The following is a 14705-nucleotide window of genomic DNA, read 5'->3' on the forward strand; positions in this document are numbered from 1 at the left end:
TTGTGACAGAGAACTTGCCCCATGTGATCGTGGACGTATATAGCAATGGGCACACCTGTTATCAGTATACTGATGAAGCCAACAGGTTTATCTTGAAGTGGGACATTCCCTAATGCAAATAAAAAGGTTTATTCAAGAACATTTGTACCAAATATTGTGCATTTATTTTTACAAGATATTTGTATCTATTTGTATTTACAACTTCCCGAAATCAGACATAGTTGAAAATCTAAAACAATAAATGCACCATCAGTCACGATCAATACTGTCCTATCTTTAAACTGTTTATTAATCTGCAATTATTTATGTTGTTAATCATCATTTAAGAGACAATATTCAGAGCAAGTTGTGTGAGTGAGTATATCCACATCTTCATGTCATTTTTAACACAGGTACCTGGTGGAAATTGAAACCACAACCCTTGGGTTATAAGCACAGTGCTCTAGCAACTGAGCTACACAGGACAAGCTAAGATAGCCTGTTTACCATCGAGCTTATTTAATGACACAGAGTTATTAGCAGCATGATGTTGTGCTTTGCAAGGGGGCGGGGGTGTTATCAAGTTAAGTCCTGTGGTGGTTATAGCCATCAAAGATTAAAATGCTTCTGTTACTTAATCCCTTCTACTAGCCCATTATTGCCACTGGTTATAAATAGTCCAACAATGACTGGACCTCTGCTTCCTGTTGTCTCTTTACTTCCTGGTTGTACCTAAAACAGAGATGGACAATGTGACATCCTGAGCAAACAAAAGAGACAGAGGTTCCAGCAGGTTATAATCACAGGTCTTAAAGTAATAAAAACAACTATGTATCATTACTGAATGTGCAACCTGTTATTACATTTCTTATCAGATAACTAGGCACACTTAGAGAAATCACTAAATTACACTCCATTTAATAAAAAATGGTTACCGTATAACCATGGCTATTTTATTTCAGTTTTGTACACCTTAAAAACAGACACATGGCTGTAATCTGGAACTTTTAACAGTGCTTCGCTAACTCTATCAAATGGGTTTCAAAAGCAGCAGACAACATATTTTTATTCATTTCTGTTTCCATAGTGATAGAACAAGATGGATTAGATTTATCTCTGTGGTTATTTAGATCACTCAGTTGACAGTGAACACACAAAGAAACAAGGATTAACACAAGCCATGAACTGGTTTAAACCGAAACAAAGTTCCAGACTGAGGACAATCTCTGGAACCTGAAACAAGTCTGGTCAGGAGGTTGTGTCCCATTATCCTGAATGTCCTTAGGACTTTCCCTGTTTGCTGGGATGTCACTGGCTGTGCTCACTTTGACCTTTGATACAGTTCTTTGATACACATAGCTACACCACATAAAATAAATCCAAACATGATTTTGTGGGTTGGATTTAATTGGGCCCACAGATATCTAATCTGTCTCACTCACATCCAGATTCTGAAGAGTTGGGTTGCTCCTGATGCTGCAAGAGAACAGTTGCAACAAAACAGAAACCAGTTCTTGGGAATGATGACCAGGGACCATCTGGACCATAAAACACCTGGAAAATTGAGGAATGGCAATATAAATAAAGTTGGCAGAAAGGGATCCAATTTTTGCTTTAGATGAGTAGTCTCTGTTGCAGAGAATTGGTACAAAAAATCTGATACTGGCAATTCACATTTCCTGAGAACCTTATTGTGCGTGATTTCCAAGATAATTTTGAGGCCATTAGAAGATGTTATATAGCCATCAAGCCTGCTAACAACAATGGGTCCCCTCATTATACCTCCTGGTTGGCTGGCTTACTGATCTGACCTTTAACCTGAAGAATGTGTTTTTTGGGGGAAAACCCAAGGACCCAAGAAAAACAAAAGGATTTTAATTTGATAACCCTGTTGCAGGAGAACTTTCTCGCAATGCAGAAAATATTAAATGTGTATTGTAGTCTTAAAAGGATATGGCAGTTTTTTATTTCCACTTTTCCTGTAAAAACAATGCATCAACCCATTCAGAACACAGTCTATCAATAGTAATCCACATGATCATTTTCATTTCCTGTTGCTGCAAGGTTCTTTTCCTGCTGTATAAACCAGGCTCAGGATCCTAAATGGGAAAGGGACATCTAGGATCAGGGCCAGCTCTGGTGAGTCTTTCTGGAGCTGCTGACCCCTAGTGTTGAGTGAGGGAAATGCAGTGTATCACAGTGCCCTTCAAACTACCCAACGCCACATATCATAAAAACAACTCTTAACTTCCACATGTAAAACATTAGGTTGGTCATTAATAGTATCTAAGGACTGGAACATGATAAATATATCTTTTTTAATAGTCCAATTTGAAACCGTATCATGGGTCATCTAAGGACATTCTATAACATAGACACATTGTAACTGTCATTGTTAAAAGTCAGTGGGGCTTTTAGAAAACAGCAGTGGAAAGCTAAAGATGTAGAGGCAGGTGTGAAAGATACATGAATCATCATGTCTGAATCCATGCCAAGGACAGGCTGCTGGTGGACTGTTTTCACAGTTTGGCCAAAAGTTTGGACACACCTTCTCATTCAATGCGTTTCCTTTATTTTCATGACTATTTACATTGTAGATTGTCACTGAAGAGATCAAAACTATGAATGAACACATGTGGAATTATGTATTTAACAAAAAGTGTGAAATAACTGAAAACATGTCTTATATTATAGTTTCTTCAAAGTAGCCACCCTTTGACTGCACTTGGGGACACATTCAAATTTTTTGCAATTTTCCGTACTGACTGACATTTCATTTGTTAAAGTAATGATGGCCACTCATTTCTCTTTACTTAGCTGATTGCTTCTTGCCATAATATGAATTCCAACAGTTGTCCAATAGGGCTGTCGGCTGTGTATCAACCTGACTTGTGCACAACACAACTGATGGTCCCAACCCCATTAATAAGGGAAAGAATTCCACTAATTAACCCTGACAAGGCACACCTGAGAAATGAAAACCATTTCAGGTGACTACCTCATGAAGGGTCTGCAGCGCTATCAAAAAAGCAAAGGGTGGCTACTTTGAGGAATCTAAAATATAAGACATGTTTTCAGTTATTTCACACTTTTTTGTTAAGCGCATAATTCCATTATGTGTTCATTCATAGTTTTGATGCCTCCAGTGAGAATCTACAATGTAAATAGTCATGAAAATAAAGACAACGCATTGAATAAGAAGCTGTGTCCAAACTTTTGGCCTGTACTGTACATGCACACACACAGGCGATCGGCTCCAGTACCTGTGGTCATTAGCACTCCAGACTGAAAGACACTCAATTTTTGAGCCGGTCGAGTCATATCAGCCAGTCCAGCAACAACCAGGCCCTGAAAGAGAGAGACAGCGAGAGAAAAGCAGAGAGAGAGTCTCATACTTGAACTATTTTCACTTTGTAACAACACTGTATATAGCACATAACAATATCATATAGCATATATAACAATATCATTGTTACGGAGTTATGAAATTCAAATTATGAAAAATGTATCTTCTAGAGTTTCTGTGCTTCAAATAAAATGTTTCTGTGCATTTCTTTCAATTTCGTTAATAAGTATGTACATATTATCTAATTAATTTGGCAATGTAAATGTTTCCCTTTTGGAATTAATATTATTGAAAGATAAACTGACAGACACAGAAAGATAGAGAGGCGGAGAGAACTACATTTGCACTACATCATAGCCCCAATATATTTGTGCTAAATCATAGCCCCAGATTAAATGGACAACTGAGACAGAGGAAGCATAAAGGACCTCATAAAACTGGACATCTCTAAAAGCAGCCACAATCAGTTTTCCAGCATCACTATTATTTAATTTTCTCCAACTTCCATTCGTACATTTCAGTCATTCACCTGATGCTTTCATCAAAAACAGTAAGGTGAACAGTAGTGAATGTATTAATTTTTCTCCTGGTCACCCAGTGGAAATCAAACCCACAATACTGGTGCTGCAGATGAAATGCTTATACTGAGTGGACTAAGCCAGACAGCCACACAGTAGACTAAACAACAAAGTCATGTTTTATGAGCTCCTGTCTGTTTTTGCTTTCTCATTTCAATATTCCATATAATTGATTTTCCAATCTCCAAGCCCTTCTAAATGGCTTTTCTACTTTTCAGTACTTACCCATTTACACACTGGTGCCCAAAAGAAAATAGTCCTTGGTCCTAGATGAAACATGTGTTAAGTTAAATAATGGCAACCCATTATATTTTACATTGTAGCAGGTGCCCTTATCTAGATAAGCCATTTGAAGCAGTCATTTTTAAGCATTCAAAGAAATGTACATTTATTTTATGAAGCACTTTATACAACAGCAGCTGCCACCAAGTGCATATGCAGATACCCAGCCTGAAAGCCCAAAGATCAAGCAGCAAGATCATGATTCACAGTGGCTGGGAAAAACACCTTAGTAGGGTGAGTGTCTAGGAAGAAAGATTACAAGATCACAAGACGTTTAGGGCCACATTGTTAATCGGTATATTTACCCATCCAGATGCCCAACGGGTCAATAAACACAGATTGGCTGTGTCCAGAGACCTCAGGCAGAATCTAGAGTAACAGTACAACCAGGTGGAGCTGGCCAGGGATGACCAGGGGGGCTGTGGGCAGGATATTGAAAACATGGAGACTTGTTGGTCTAGACTGGGTTTTCGGTAAAGAATCTTACTCATTGCCTTACAAAGAACTCTTGTCTCTAAAAAGGGTCATTTTAAAACTTTTCTTTCTAGAACCCTATCCCTCAGCGGAGACCCCAGGTGGAACTTGGTTTGACTAAACGTGCAAAGTTTAGCACAAAACTCTCAATTGAGGCAGGCCCACAGGCTAGCCTGACCAGGTCGTCTTGTTAGAACTGCCACGTGGTCAGTCTGTTAGCTTGATAGGGTTGGAAAAAGAGCCCTGTGTACTCGCTCATTAACTTTCAGATAGTTTGCATGTGACAGACAGACTGGATGGCATCACAGCCGTTTGACCGCACTCACCTCTGAGATATATTCAGCGGCACATGCACATCACACTCATTTGTGTCACCTTGACACAATTCCAACACTACTATAAGAACTATGTTTGTTCCATTGAAGAGAAACTCAAATGTCACAAGTCTCTTCAAAACCAAGCGTCCATACACAGCTACTGAACATTCAAAAACATATAATTTGTGTTTCAGTGTACAGAACAAACATGTTGATGTATACCCATGAAATAAATTATTTCATAAGGATTAGATTTAGTCATACAGCTACAATCCCGCTATACTGAGGATCAGCCTCTTCAAACGTGCTTATTGATGTATCAATTAGTCGAGTGGAATGGGTCAACAGATGACCATTATAAATAATTGTATCTCTTTGCAAACAACTATGTTAGTTGAGACTTAGAATAATGATTTCCATACCTGCAGGATGGTTATAGAAAGGTCTCAGTTTAGCAGGTAGTCGAAGTTCAATCTGATTAAGAATCTTGTGGTATGAAGCTTTAATTCCTGTCAAAGCCATGTCTGGAGACTGTGGACACTTCTTGGTACTGGATTGAAGTAGTTGGCTATGTGATGTACGGTAGCATCAATAGACCCTGTCAGTTATAGGCAACTAGAGTAGATCAGACAGAATATACTGAACCATTGGCTGAAACAGGCAAACTGTAGCTACCCCTATGATGCTTGCTGGATGGACATATCTTGTTTGTGTCTATGTGTGCGTGTGTGTATGAAGGGGGGGGGGGCTGCTCTGCCCTACTCTCTGTGTAATTGATAGTAGCAGTAAGCCCATCCTACTTTTCGCTTAGGAAACCCAACATACATGTCATTGTGAACTGTGCAATTGTTGTATTTTAAGTTTGAAACTAGATACACATCTCTCTTTTCATGGAACCCATCATCAATTGAAGCAATGGATTGAATAAACCAGGATGGGTTATGTTCAGGATATTATATTTATCTAAAAATGTATCACGTTTGAAAAAATAATAATTTGACCTTAACAAAAATAAACACTTTCCTGGGAAAGTAAATGGCCTGTCATCGCAGACAATGATATCGTATATTTAAGGCTCGAGAAGCAAGGGCAGAAAAGGGGTATGAGTTTGGGAAAGGCTAATCTGGGCATGCGCAGTGCGCACGTTTGCTGGCAATGGACTGCGAACTGAAATCCCTTGGGTTGCGCTTGGTTGCGCTGCCCTTCTGGAGCAGAAACTAGTGGGCGTGGCATAGCGCTGTCCTAGAGCAAGGAGTATGGTTTGACTGGCTGTACATCAGCAAAGCTTCATGAGAAACCTCGCGGTATGTTCTACAATAGTTCAGTCAATTATTTCTGCCGACAATTTTAGTTGGATACAACCATTGCGACTGATATACAGCAGAAGAGCAATCTGGAAACATCGTTGGTAGTCTACGTTTGAAGAAAACATGACATTTAGTAATTCGGTGGACATTTCAGTAACGGTAGTTGTCACTAGTGTTGTTTAAAAGTCGGTCAGGTTTTCGACACCATGCCCTGTAGCAACAATCTAATTTGGGATATTAGGAAACGCACCGTCGGTTCTAACGAAATAAACAACTTTACAAGGAGTAACTACCTAGGTGGGTCAAAGGATACATCTTCAAACAATCTGTAATGTTAAAATGATATGTATTTGGTTGTCATTAGTTAACTGTGCATTAGTGTAACTGAAATATTGTAGTGTTTTAACACTTGTGTGGGATAGAATAATCAGGTTCATCGTCTTAAAATGATGTTGTTATTTCAAGGGGCTGCATTTTATGGGATTCCTAACAGTGGTGTAATTGAAGCGAAAATATTTTTTTCCAGGGAGAAAAGAGTTTGTACAAAGACTCAAACTTGAAGCCACCCTTGATGTACACCAAGGCTCTGTGAGTATACAAATTCTAGAAATACTGCGTAATCAGTGTAATACTATGTTATTATTTTACAATATCCTGTTTTTAAACATTTTTCATGACAGGTCAATACAATATGTTGGAACGACACAGGCGAATACATTTTATCGGGATCGGATGACGAAAAACTGGTCATCACAAATCCATACAGCCGAAAAGTACGATAAAAAAACACTTCTTACAGATCCCAAAAACAACAACAACTTGTTGTTCGTATTGACCTAGAAGATACCGAGAACTATGTGGTAATGTCATGTTCCCCATTGCTCATTTGCTCTCTAGGTCAAGGCATCCATAACATCATGGCATCAGTCCAATATCTTCAGTGCCAAGTTCATGCCCCAAACCAACGACAGTATGATAGTGTCGGCAGCAGCGGATGGGAAGATCTTCCTTACCAACGTAGAGAGAGGTTCCAACACGGACCCTGTGTTGCAATATCACTGTCACAACGGAGCCACCTATGAGGTGAGGTGGGCTGTGGTGGCCAATGTTCAGAATTATCACAATACAGGGCTGATAGGTACATGAACTATCTTATTATTCACACCTGGCGTAATATCATTTTAATGGTTTGATTTAAAAATGAGATATGCTTTGGGTCAGCACATCAGTCTGACGTCTTTAACATACATAAGTCACAGAGACATAGTTAAATACATGACTTTGGATTAATGTGGTTTCTAGCTACGGGTGTAAGGAATGATTTATGCCAGCTGTGAATGAAGTATTGGCAAGTTGCAGTGAAAGTCTAATCAAAAGCCCCTCTATTGGTAGATATTGACGGTGCCTACCGACCCTCATTCTTTCCTGTCATGTGGAGAGGATGGAACAATCCGGTGGTTTGATGTCCGAGTTTCACCTGGCTGTTGGCAAACTAACTGTAAAAAGGTAAGAATGTGTTATCACTACGTGGCGCCCATGCTCCACCCCTTTGTTGGTTGGCAGTCAAACAGACTGTTATCGTTTCCCCATACAGATTTGGACTATTTGATGATAATCCTTCTTTCCGATATTCAGTTGGTGAAAAGATAGTGAAACATTCATTAAAATGTTTGGAAATCCCTTAAAATGTTATATTTTTGATATATGGAGAGAAAGATTCCAAAGAAAATGTTATATAGTGATTGCAATTTGGGGAATATTTGCAATGGTTCTGCAATTGTAATGTTAAAAAATAATTTCATTATTTTACAAATTAATGTTAGATGGATTCTCACCCAGAATAATCTATTCACTAAGAGAAAATATATTTAAACATTTTAGTTCTTTAATTAGCCTTTGAAAAAGCCTCTGCTAACATTAGCTACAGCTACACTGTTAAAACAAAACACTTTGAAACACCAAAATTAATGGCATCTGAGATGCCACCAACTTAATAGAGACAAAACCTTAAATTTGCTGGAGTATGGAAACATATCATCCATCATCTCTCCGGTGAGGAACAATCTAAAAGCAAGTTGTAAAATCAAACAGTTCCTCATTACTGCCATTGTATTTCTGGTTAAATATACTGGCAACTAACATCTTTTGTCCCTCTCTTTTTGCCTATAAGTTTACTAATCAAGTGACCTTTTATGCCCTATATTAAGAATGCATCGTGTGCTTTCTCAATTAGGACATCCTTATTGACTGTCGCAGAGCTGTAACATCCATGTCAATATCCCCTGTGGAATCTTTTTACCTGGCCGCCGGTTGCTCTGACAGCTCAGTTCGCATCTATGACAGGCGCATGCTGGGTACCATAGCAACAGGTACACACAATCTCAAAATATTAATGGAAATCCAGAATTCCATCAATGTTAGTCGTCTTTAAGGCATAACACCACATTACATTAAATGGCTAATCTCCATTGATTGTCTTTAGTTTTAATTGTAGTAATATAAATTTTTTCTTAAGTTCTGTGGTAAACGGTAAGGTGAATAACTTTTCCCTATATTTCTCATCCACTCTGCAGGTTGCCAGACAGGAAGTGGAGTGGCGGGTATGTGTGTAAGGTTTGTGCCGAGGCACTTAGCAAACAAGTCGTGCCGCGTGACTTCATTGGCATACAGCAGGGACGGACGGCAGGTGTTGGCCAGCTACACCTCAGAGTACCTCTACCTCTTTGACCCTAAAGATGACCGGGGCCGCGAGCTGAAGGGGCCCTCACAGGAAACAAAGGATGAGGTGAGGACCAACCACTCTGCTGACTGAAACTCAGTATGGAAGACTGGTCCTGGTTTCCGTTTGTGTTTACACCACAACTGTCCCTCGCTGCGTTTTTCAGGCTTCTGCTAGCAAGCGGTCAGATAATGTGCGTTGCGAGTGTGGGGGGAGGTGGGGGGATGAGTTGCCCCATTTCAGGGCTATTTCTAGCTTAACAGTGGATCACGGTCTGCTCTCAGAATCTGTTTTGGGAAAGGAATCTGAGCTGTGTTCTCTCTCACACACACACACACAGCTGCTGAACACATAGGCCAGGGGGCTTCTGGGTAATGAGCAGAGTGAAGCGGCATATTTTGTACACTCTATTGAAATGTCTCATCAGTACAAGGTACTATGTGCCAAAGCCGATTTTCCAGTTTGGGCCGGGGATTGTATGGAGGGATATGAAAAGGGGTGGGGGGGGTTCTCAGGCATGGCGATAGGGCGGTTATTTTAGGCAGTGCCCGAGCTGTGTGAGTGACAACCGTGCTTATCTCCTAGCAAAAGGAGCCCCCACAGAAACGCCTGCGTCTGAGAGGAGACTGGTCCGACACGGGACCCCTGTCACGGCCGGAGAGTGAGAGAGGCAGGGACGGTAAGAAGAGCTCCTCCCCCACTCAGTGGACACGCAACGTTTGGTCCTATTGCACATATTAACACACGTTATAAATAGGCATCACATAAAGGATTGGATACGATGTTTTTTGTTTGTTTTTCTTGACTGTCTCCTCCCTGTTTCTTGCAGGAGAATCCAGGCCCGGCGTGTCCCTGATGCAGAGGATGTCCGACATGTTGTCACGCTGGTTTGAGGACGCCAGCGTTGCCCAGAACAGCGGAGGACCCCGCCCTCAACCGCGACCCAGGGTTGGACCGGTGCAGGGCAGCAGGCTTCACCAGGAGGCTGTGGGCCCAGGGGATCCCGGCCAGTCTCAGCTGGACCCGACGTCCAGCTTCTCCTCTAACTCCCCTTCAGCCGTGGGGACCCAGGGGAGCGGCTCCTCTGGTGAAGCTGTTCTGAGTCTGACCTACAGCACCCAGGGCACGACAAGCAGCTCTGTCCAACTGGGTTTCTCCAGCGCTCGGTCCACTGACCATAGGGAGCCTCCCAGGATGCGGGGCCCGCAGCATGTGCCTGAAACTCGGGAAACCTCACCCCTCAGCCGTGTGGAGGGCATGGAACAAGAGCCTGAAGCCGCCACACAGGCTCCGGGGGAATGGATGGAAAGGTGCGTGGTTCTGATGGTTTTGACTGAGGCCTAGCAGCCCTGCCTGGTTTGTGAATGAACTGCTACATCAATGCCTGGTTGTCACAGTGTGCTGTCCTTTTTCTACCACAGGTTTAATCTGAGAGGATCGGAATTAGGCGAAAGGGTGCTGAGGTAATTGCCTACCACTGAAACAGCAATTAGAACGGTGTACTTTACTAACCGCGTTAGCGAAGAAGCCAGTTTGGCGAGTCCTTGTTGCGGTTTCGGTGTTTTCTTGTTACACTGTTCATGCAGTCACCTTGTTGTCTGTCATTACACGGCTCGCTGAGCCGGAACTTGATGGGATTTAATGACTCTGCAGACATGTTGTATATCCTTCCGAAAGGCGCTCCGCCGCGGCGCGAATCCAGGAGATTTTCCGGAGGCGGAAAGAGAAGAAGGAGTTGGCGGATTGCGAAACTCGGCGAATCACGAAGCCCTCGGCCGAAAAGGTCTACAAGGGCCATCGTAATTCCAGAACTATGGTACAGTATTAACTAAGATTTATATTACTAATCCAAGATAGCCCACAAGCTGTCATTTCCAATGGGAGGCTAGTGAAACGGAGTAGTCAGAACCTAGGAAGATTAGTGGGCAGGGCCAAGCATAAGAAATGCCTACATACATTTTAGTAATTTAGCTCAGGTTGTTATCCAGAGCAACTTAAATGCATTACTGATATCGGCCAGGTTGTATATTTATCCATCACATCAGGATTAACGGACGTATTTTTATGATAAGTGACATTTATTGAGAACAGAGAGTAATTTCCCTTTCACTGCCCTGGGGTTGTAGGATTAGATTTTTAAACCAGAGGGTAGAGCGCCCACTACTGGCCCTCCAACACCACACACCACCAGCAGCATCTGCCCCATGATCCATAGACCAACCAACACTGACCCTGCTTTGCTTCAAGCTGGCAGCAGGATGAAAGGTGGCTGCTTTGTCAATTGTGTTTTGATTAACAGTTTTTTGCATTTTATTTATTATTTTCCCCATCGATTTCCTTTTTTTCCTCCCCTCCCAAAATGTGGGATATTCAGTTGTACCCATGACTATTCCGTTGCTCCTGATGGGCTCAGGAAGGTTGAAGATTGGTAAAGCATGTCTTTCTCTTTGTTTTCACCCTGCATAGCCAACCAGGAACACAGTCAAATCAGTGCGTGAGGACACAATCACTAGTGACGAACTCAGTTAGCTTTTCGGCAGGGAGTTGCTCTAGATTGATGAATCCAGGATATCCCTGCTGATGATGCCGCCCCCCCACCCTGGTCAATGCTATCACAATATGCATCACCCTATAGAGCTCCCAGCCACACTTCAGCCAGTGGCAGTCAACCAAGCCTGTGGGGGACAGCTTGACACTATGAAAGAGTGCCTTATGCTGCTGCACCAACTGGAAGCTCTATACAGTTTTTGCTTTTGTTAACTTGGCTTGGCTGAAGTCTACAAAACATAGTGTCCTCTGTATTTAACCAACACTTCTGCGAACAGAAAACTATTTTGAGATCAGATGTTTCATTGATCAGGAAATCTGCAGAATGTTGGCCCAGTTCCATCTTGCTCCATAGGTTTCCACTGCCCGGACACTGGGCTTCCTTTCCCAGTGTGAATGGAAAGTACACCCTGATGGTTCTGATTTATACATCTGGTGGACTATCTGGTTACCTGTTGCTGTAACTGTACTAAGTATTAAGCCAAGATTTAAGTAATGCTTTTGTCCACCAGATGGGGTTAAGATTTCAGATTGCTAAATATGTAGCAATGATGACTTCAACTATTCAGCTGAGATACAATACTTAGTCTCCCTTCTGTTGCTGCTGCTGTATCTAGACCAAGCAGTGTTGTTTCTGGGGGGACCAGTTTGTGCTAAGCGGCTCGGACTGCGGTCATATCTTCATTTGGGACAGGGAGACAGGAGAACATGTGATGCTGCTGGAGGCCGACCAGCACGTCGTCAACTGTCTGCAGCCGCACCCCTACGAACCACGTGAGTGACATTTACCCAACACCCAGTCAACTGGTTGTCCACGTCAGTGTTAGGACATTAATGCCCAATCAACTGGTTGTCCATGTCAGTGTTAGGACATTTATACCCAGTCCGCTGAATCTTCTGAAGGCAGCGAGAGCATTTCTGAAGGCTGTTATGTTTTCCCCATGCTCATTCCAGTTCTAGCCACATCAGGGATAGATTCCAACATCAAGATCTGGTCACCCCTGGAGGAAACGCCCTCATTTAACAGAATACTTGCTGAAGAGGTACGAGTTTCAATTAATATTCAATATATAAGAATGTGTTGTTCAGGCAGCCATTCTGTCCTGGTTTGTGCCATTGATCTAACTTGTCGCCCCCTGTAGGTGGTCACCCGTAATGAGCTGATGCTGGAGGAGACCAGAAACACTATCACTGTGCCTGCGTCCTTCATGTTGAGGATGCTTGCCCAACTGAACCACTCTATCAGGGCAGGTAAGAACCAGTAACACCCCACTACAAACACACACACCCTCTCCCATCGCCAGCCCATTCCTTCTTTCCCTCTTTGTTCATAACCCATAGTACAGAAGAGCAATGGCTTTTATTTTTAGTGTGTATAACTTCAATTGTGTAACAGCAGCAGTAACACTAGTAATATTGGTCATCTCCAATCTTTTATCTACAGATTCCGAAGACAACGAAGAAGAAGAAATCGCCTTTTAGTTATAATAGTGGACTACCAAAATGAGTGAATTGTAAACTTTATATTACTTTTGGATACATTTGGGGGCCAGTTTATAGGCATTGGTGGGTAGAGCCATGGTTCTCAAACAGGGTTCTGTAGAGGAACCACTTAACAAAATATAGATTTGCAACAGCAATGGATTAAACAATGTTTTCCAAGGGATCCGTGGAGTTTAGAGGTGGGAAAGCCATTCAGTGTAATCTTATTCATTAGTGACAGTTTACACACATTCTTTACCCTGGGCAAGATGAGCCTGTGAGGCTCACAGAAACACAAAGTCATCATCGTAATACAGCACTTCTTGTTTTTTATATATTTTTTTAACATTAATTCATCGTTTTTTGTGTAAAATTCAAAATGTGGATTTTTTTGTGTGTAAAATTTGCTTTAACATTGCAACAGCAAATATCTGTCCTATGGTTAAATGTGTAGCATTGCAGGACACTAGAAAATGTTGAAGTATATTCTCTCCCTTAAGACTTCCCTTAAGGTTTATTCATCCATGCTCTGCCAAAATTATAGTAAGACTCATTATATGCTATTTTTGGGCTGGGTTCTGATTACTTGCTGAAGCGGTAAATGGTAGGTCAAGCTCCTGATAGCTTCATCATGGGCCAGGGTATTGCCCTTTTCTTGCTGTACACATGTTGGTGAATACTTCCCAGTCGAGCAGACAGTTTGATAAGCAGAATTACTTGGCAAGATGCTCTTCAGAGGACCCTCCTCGACTTTCGACTCTGCCATTATAAAACCTAGAATCGGAAATTGGGAGGGGGGGGGATAAGCAATAAAGAAAAAAGGTTCCCCTGCCCTGAACCGTTTGAGAACCAGTGAGGTAGACAACATGATCACATGTACTGTTTTATACTTATTGATGTATTTTGTTCAAGTGTATAGCCTCTATCTGGCCATAAGGGTTATATAGATGTCACATAGAGGCATTATTTTGTCTGTTATTTCAACGCTTTCATTTAATCTCTTTTTCTTGTCGACTTTCTTGTGACGACTCCAGTTATGAATGTTGTCACTAAACGTGTTTACCAAAGACAGTGCCTTTAAGCTAAGGGTTTATGAATGTAAAAAATATCTGTAAAATGAAAAACACGCACATTTGCTTGAAATGAATTGCCTGTTCTACCATATCAGATGCATGTTTAGTTCTAAGATGGCACATTGTTACATGACATTAATTACGCATGGGCTATAGTATTACTTACCTAGACATGAAATGGTCGTTGCACAAATGTTTACTATCACCATCCAGTATCTGGATTTGAAGCCACATTTTTATATTCATGTAACCAGAATAAGTGAGAGGTTGCCTTAAACTCTTAACAGACATCAGTATTTTGTTTTTAATACATATTCAGATTACACTTTATTTTGAGAGTTGCAGTTTCCATTCGTAGATAGTAATACTGTCAACAAGTGTTCAACAAACTAACGGTTGATAGTAAGCAACTGCTTGCTATGGTTAAAGTTAGGTTAGGATAAAGGTTAGGGTTAGATAGTTACAATGTTATGGATAGTGAGCACTTGGGACTCAGATTAAAGCGTCACCGATATCCATATTATATTATGAATACATGGTGATGAGCAAAGGTTTCAATTAAAAATAATTTCTCAAAGTTTATATAATTTATTGTGTACTA

The 14705-nt window shown here is 41.4% G+C and overlaps 2 protein-coding genes across 3 annotated transcripts; one reads left to right on the top strand and one right to left on the bottom strand.

The window, feature by feature from the left end:
• Window positions 1-199: 199 nt before the first annotated feature.
• On the bottom strand, window positions 200-5646 carry LOC105005823 (mitochondrial pyruvate carrier 2-like). The gene is made up of 5 exons (XM_010864023.3): window positions 5399-5646; window positions 4129-4169; window positions 3243-3327; window positions 1422-1533; window positions 200-711 (listed from the first exon to the last, which is right to left on the bottom strand). The coding sequence occupies exons 1-5, from the start codon at window positions 5496-5498 to the stop codon at window positions 648-650; spliced, it is 402 nt and encodes a 133-aa protein (XP_010862325.1). The 5' UTR covers window positions 5499-5646; the 3' UTR covers window positions 200-647.
• Window positions 5647-6227: 581 nt separating this feature from the next.
• Window positions 6228-14434, top strand: LOC105005824 (DDB1- and CUL4-associated factor 6-like). 2 transcript variants are annotated; one of them, XM_010864024.3, is made up of 15 exons: window positions 6228-6580; window positions 6810-6871; window positions 6964-7056; window positions 7181-7366; window positions 7676-7789; window positions 8517-8652; window positions 8857-9068; window positions 9588-9681; window positions 9832-10312; window positions 10424-10465; window positions 10656-10818; window positions 12167-12323; window positions 12504-12592; window positions 12692-12800; window positions 12994-14434. In XM_010864024.3, exons 1-15 carry the CDS (start codon window positions 6490-6492, stop codon window positions 13029-13031), a joined length of 2067 nt encoding a protein of 688 aa, XP_010862326.1. In that variant the 5' UTR covers window positions 6228-6489; the 3' UTR covers window positions 13032-14434. The 2 variants fall into 2 exon arrangements, with proteins under 2 accessions (XP_010862326.1, XP_010862327.1); XM_010864025.3 differs by having other exon boundaries at window positions 6229-6580; window positions 10680-10818.
• Window positions 14435-14705: the final 271 nt, after the last annotated feature.

The sequence above is a fragment of the Esox lucius genome, chromosome 22, assembly GCF_011004845.1.
Source record: "Esox lucius isolate fEsoLuc1 chromosome 22, fEsoLuc1.pri, whole genome shotgun sequence".
In the NCBI taxonomy this organism is placed as follows: domain Eukaryota; kingdom Metazoa; phylum Chordata; class Actinopteri; order Esociformes; family Esocidae; genus Esox; species Esox lucius.

Bases quoted from the DNA above. Each gene is read 5' to 3' on its own strand.
- LOC105005824 (XM_010864024.3), top strand. From the start codon at position 6,490: ATGCCCTGTAGCAACAATCTAATTTGGGATATTAGGAAACGCACCGTC. The intron at 8,653-8,856 runs GTACACACAATC...TCCACTCTGCAG, and splicing joins GCTGGGTACCATAGCAACAG to GTTGCCAGACAGGAAGTGGA. The intron at 10,466-10,655 runs GTAATTGCCTAC...ATGACTCTGCAG, and splicing joins TTAGGCGAAAGGGTGCTGAG to ACATGTTGTATATCCTTCCG.
- LOC105005823 (XM_010864023.3), bottom strand. From the start codon at position 5,498: ATGGCTTTGACAGGAATTAAAGCTTCATACCACAAGATTCTTAATCAG. The intron at 4,170-5,398 runs GTATGGAAATCA...TGTTTCATCTAG, and splicing joins TTTCTATAACCATCCTGCAG to GACCAAGGACTATTTTCTTT. The intron at 1,534-3,242 runs GTACTGGAGCCG...TCAATTTTCCAG, and splicing joins TGGAGTGCTAATGACCACAG to GTGTTTTATGGTCCAGATGG.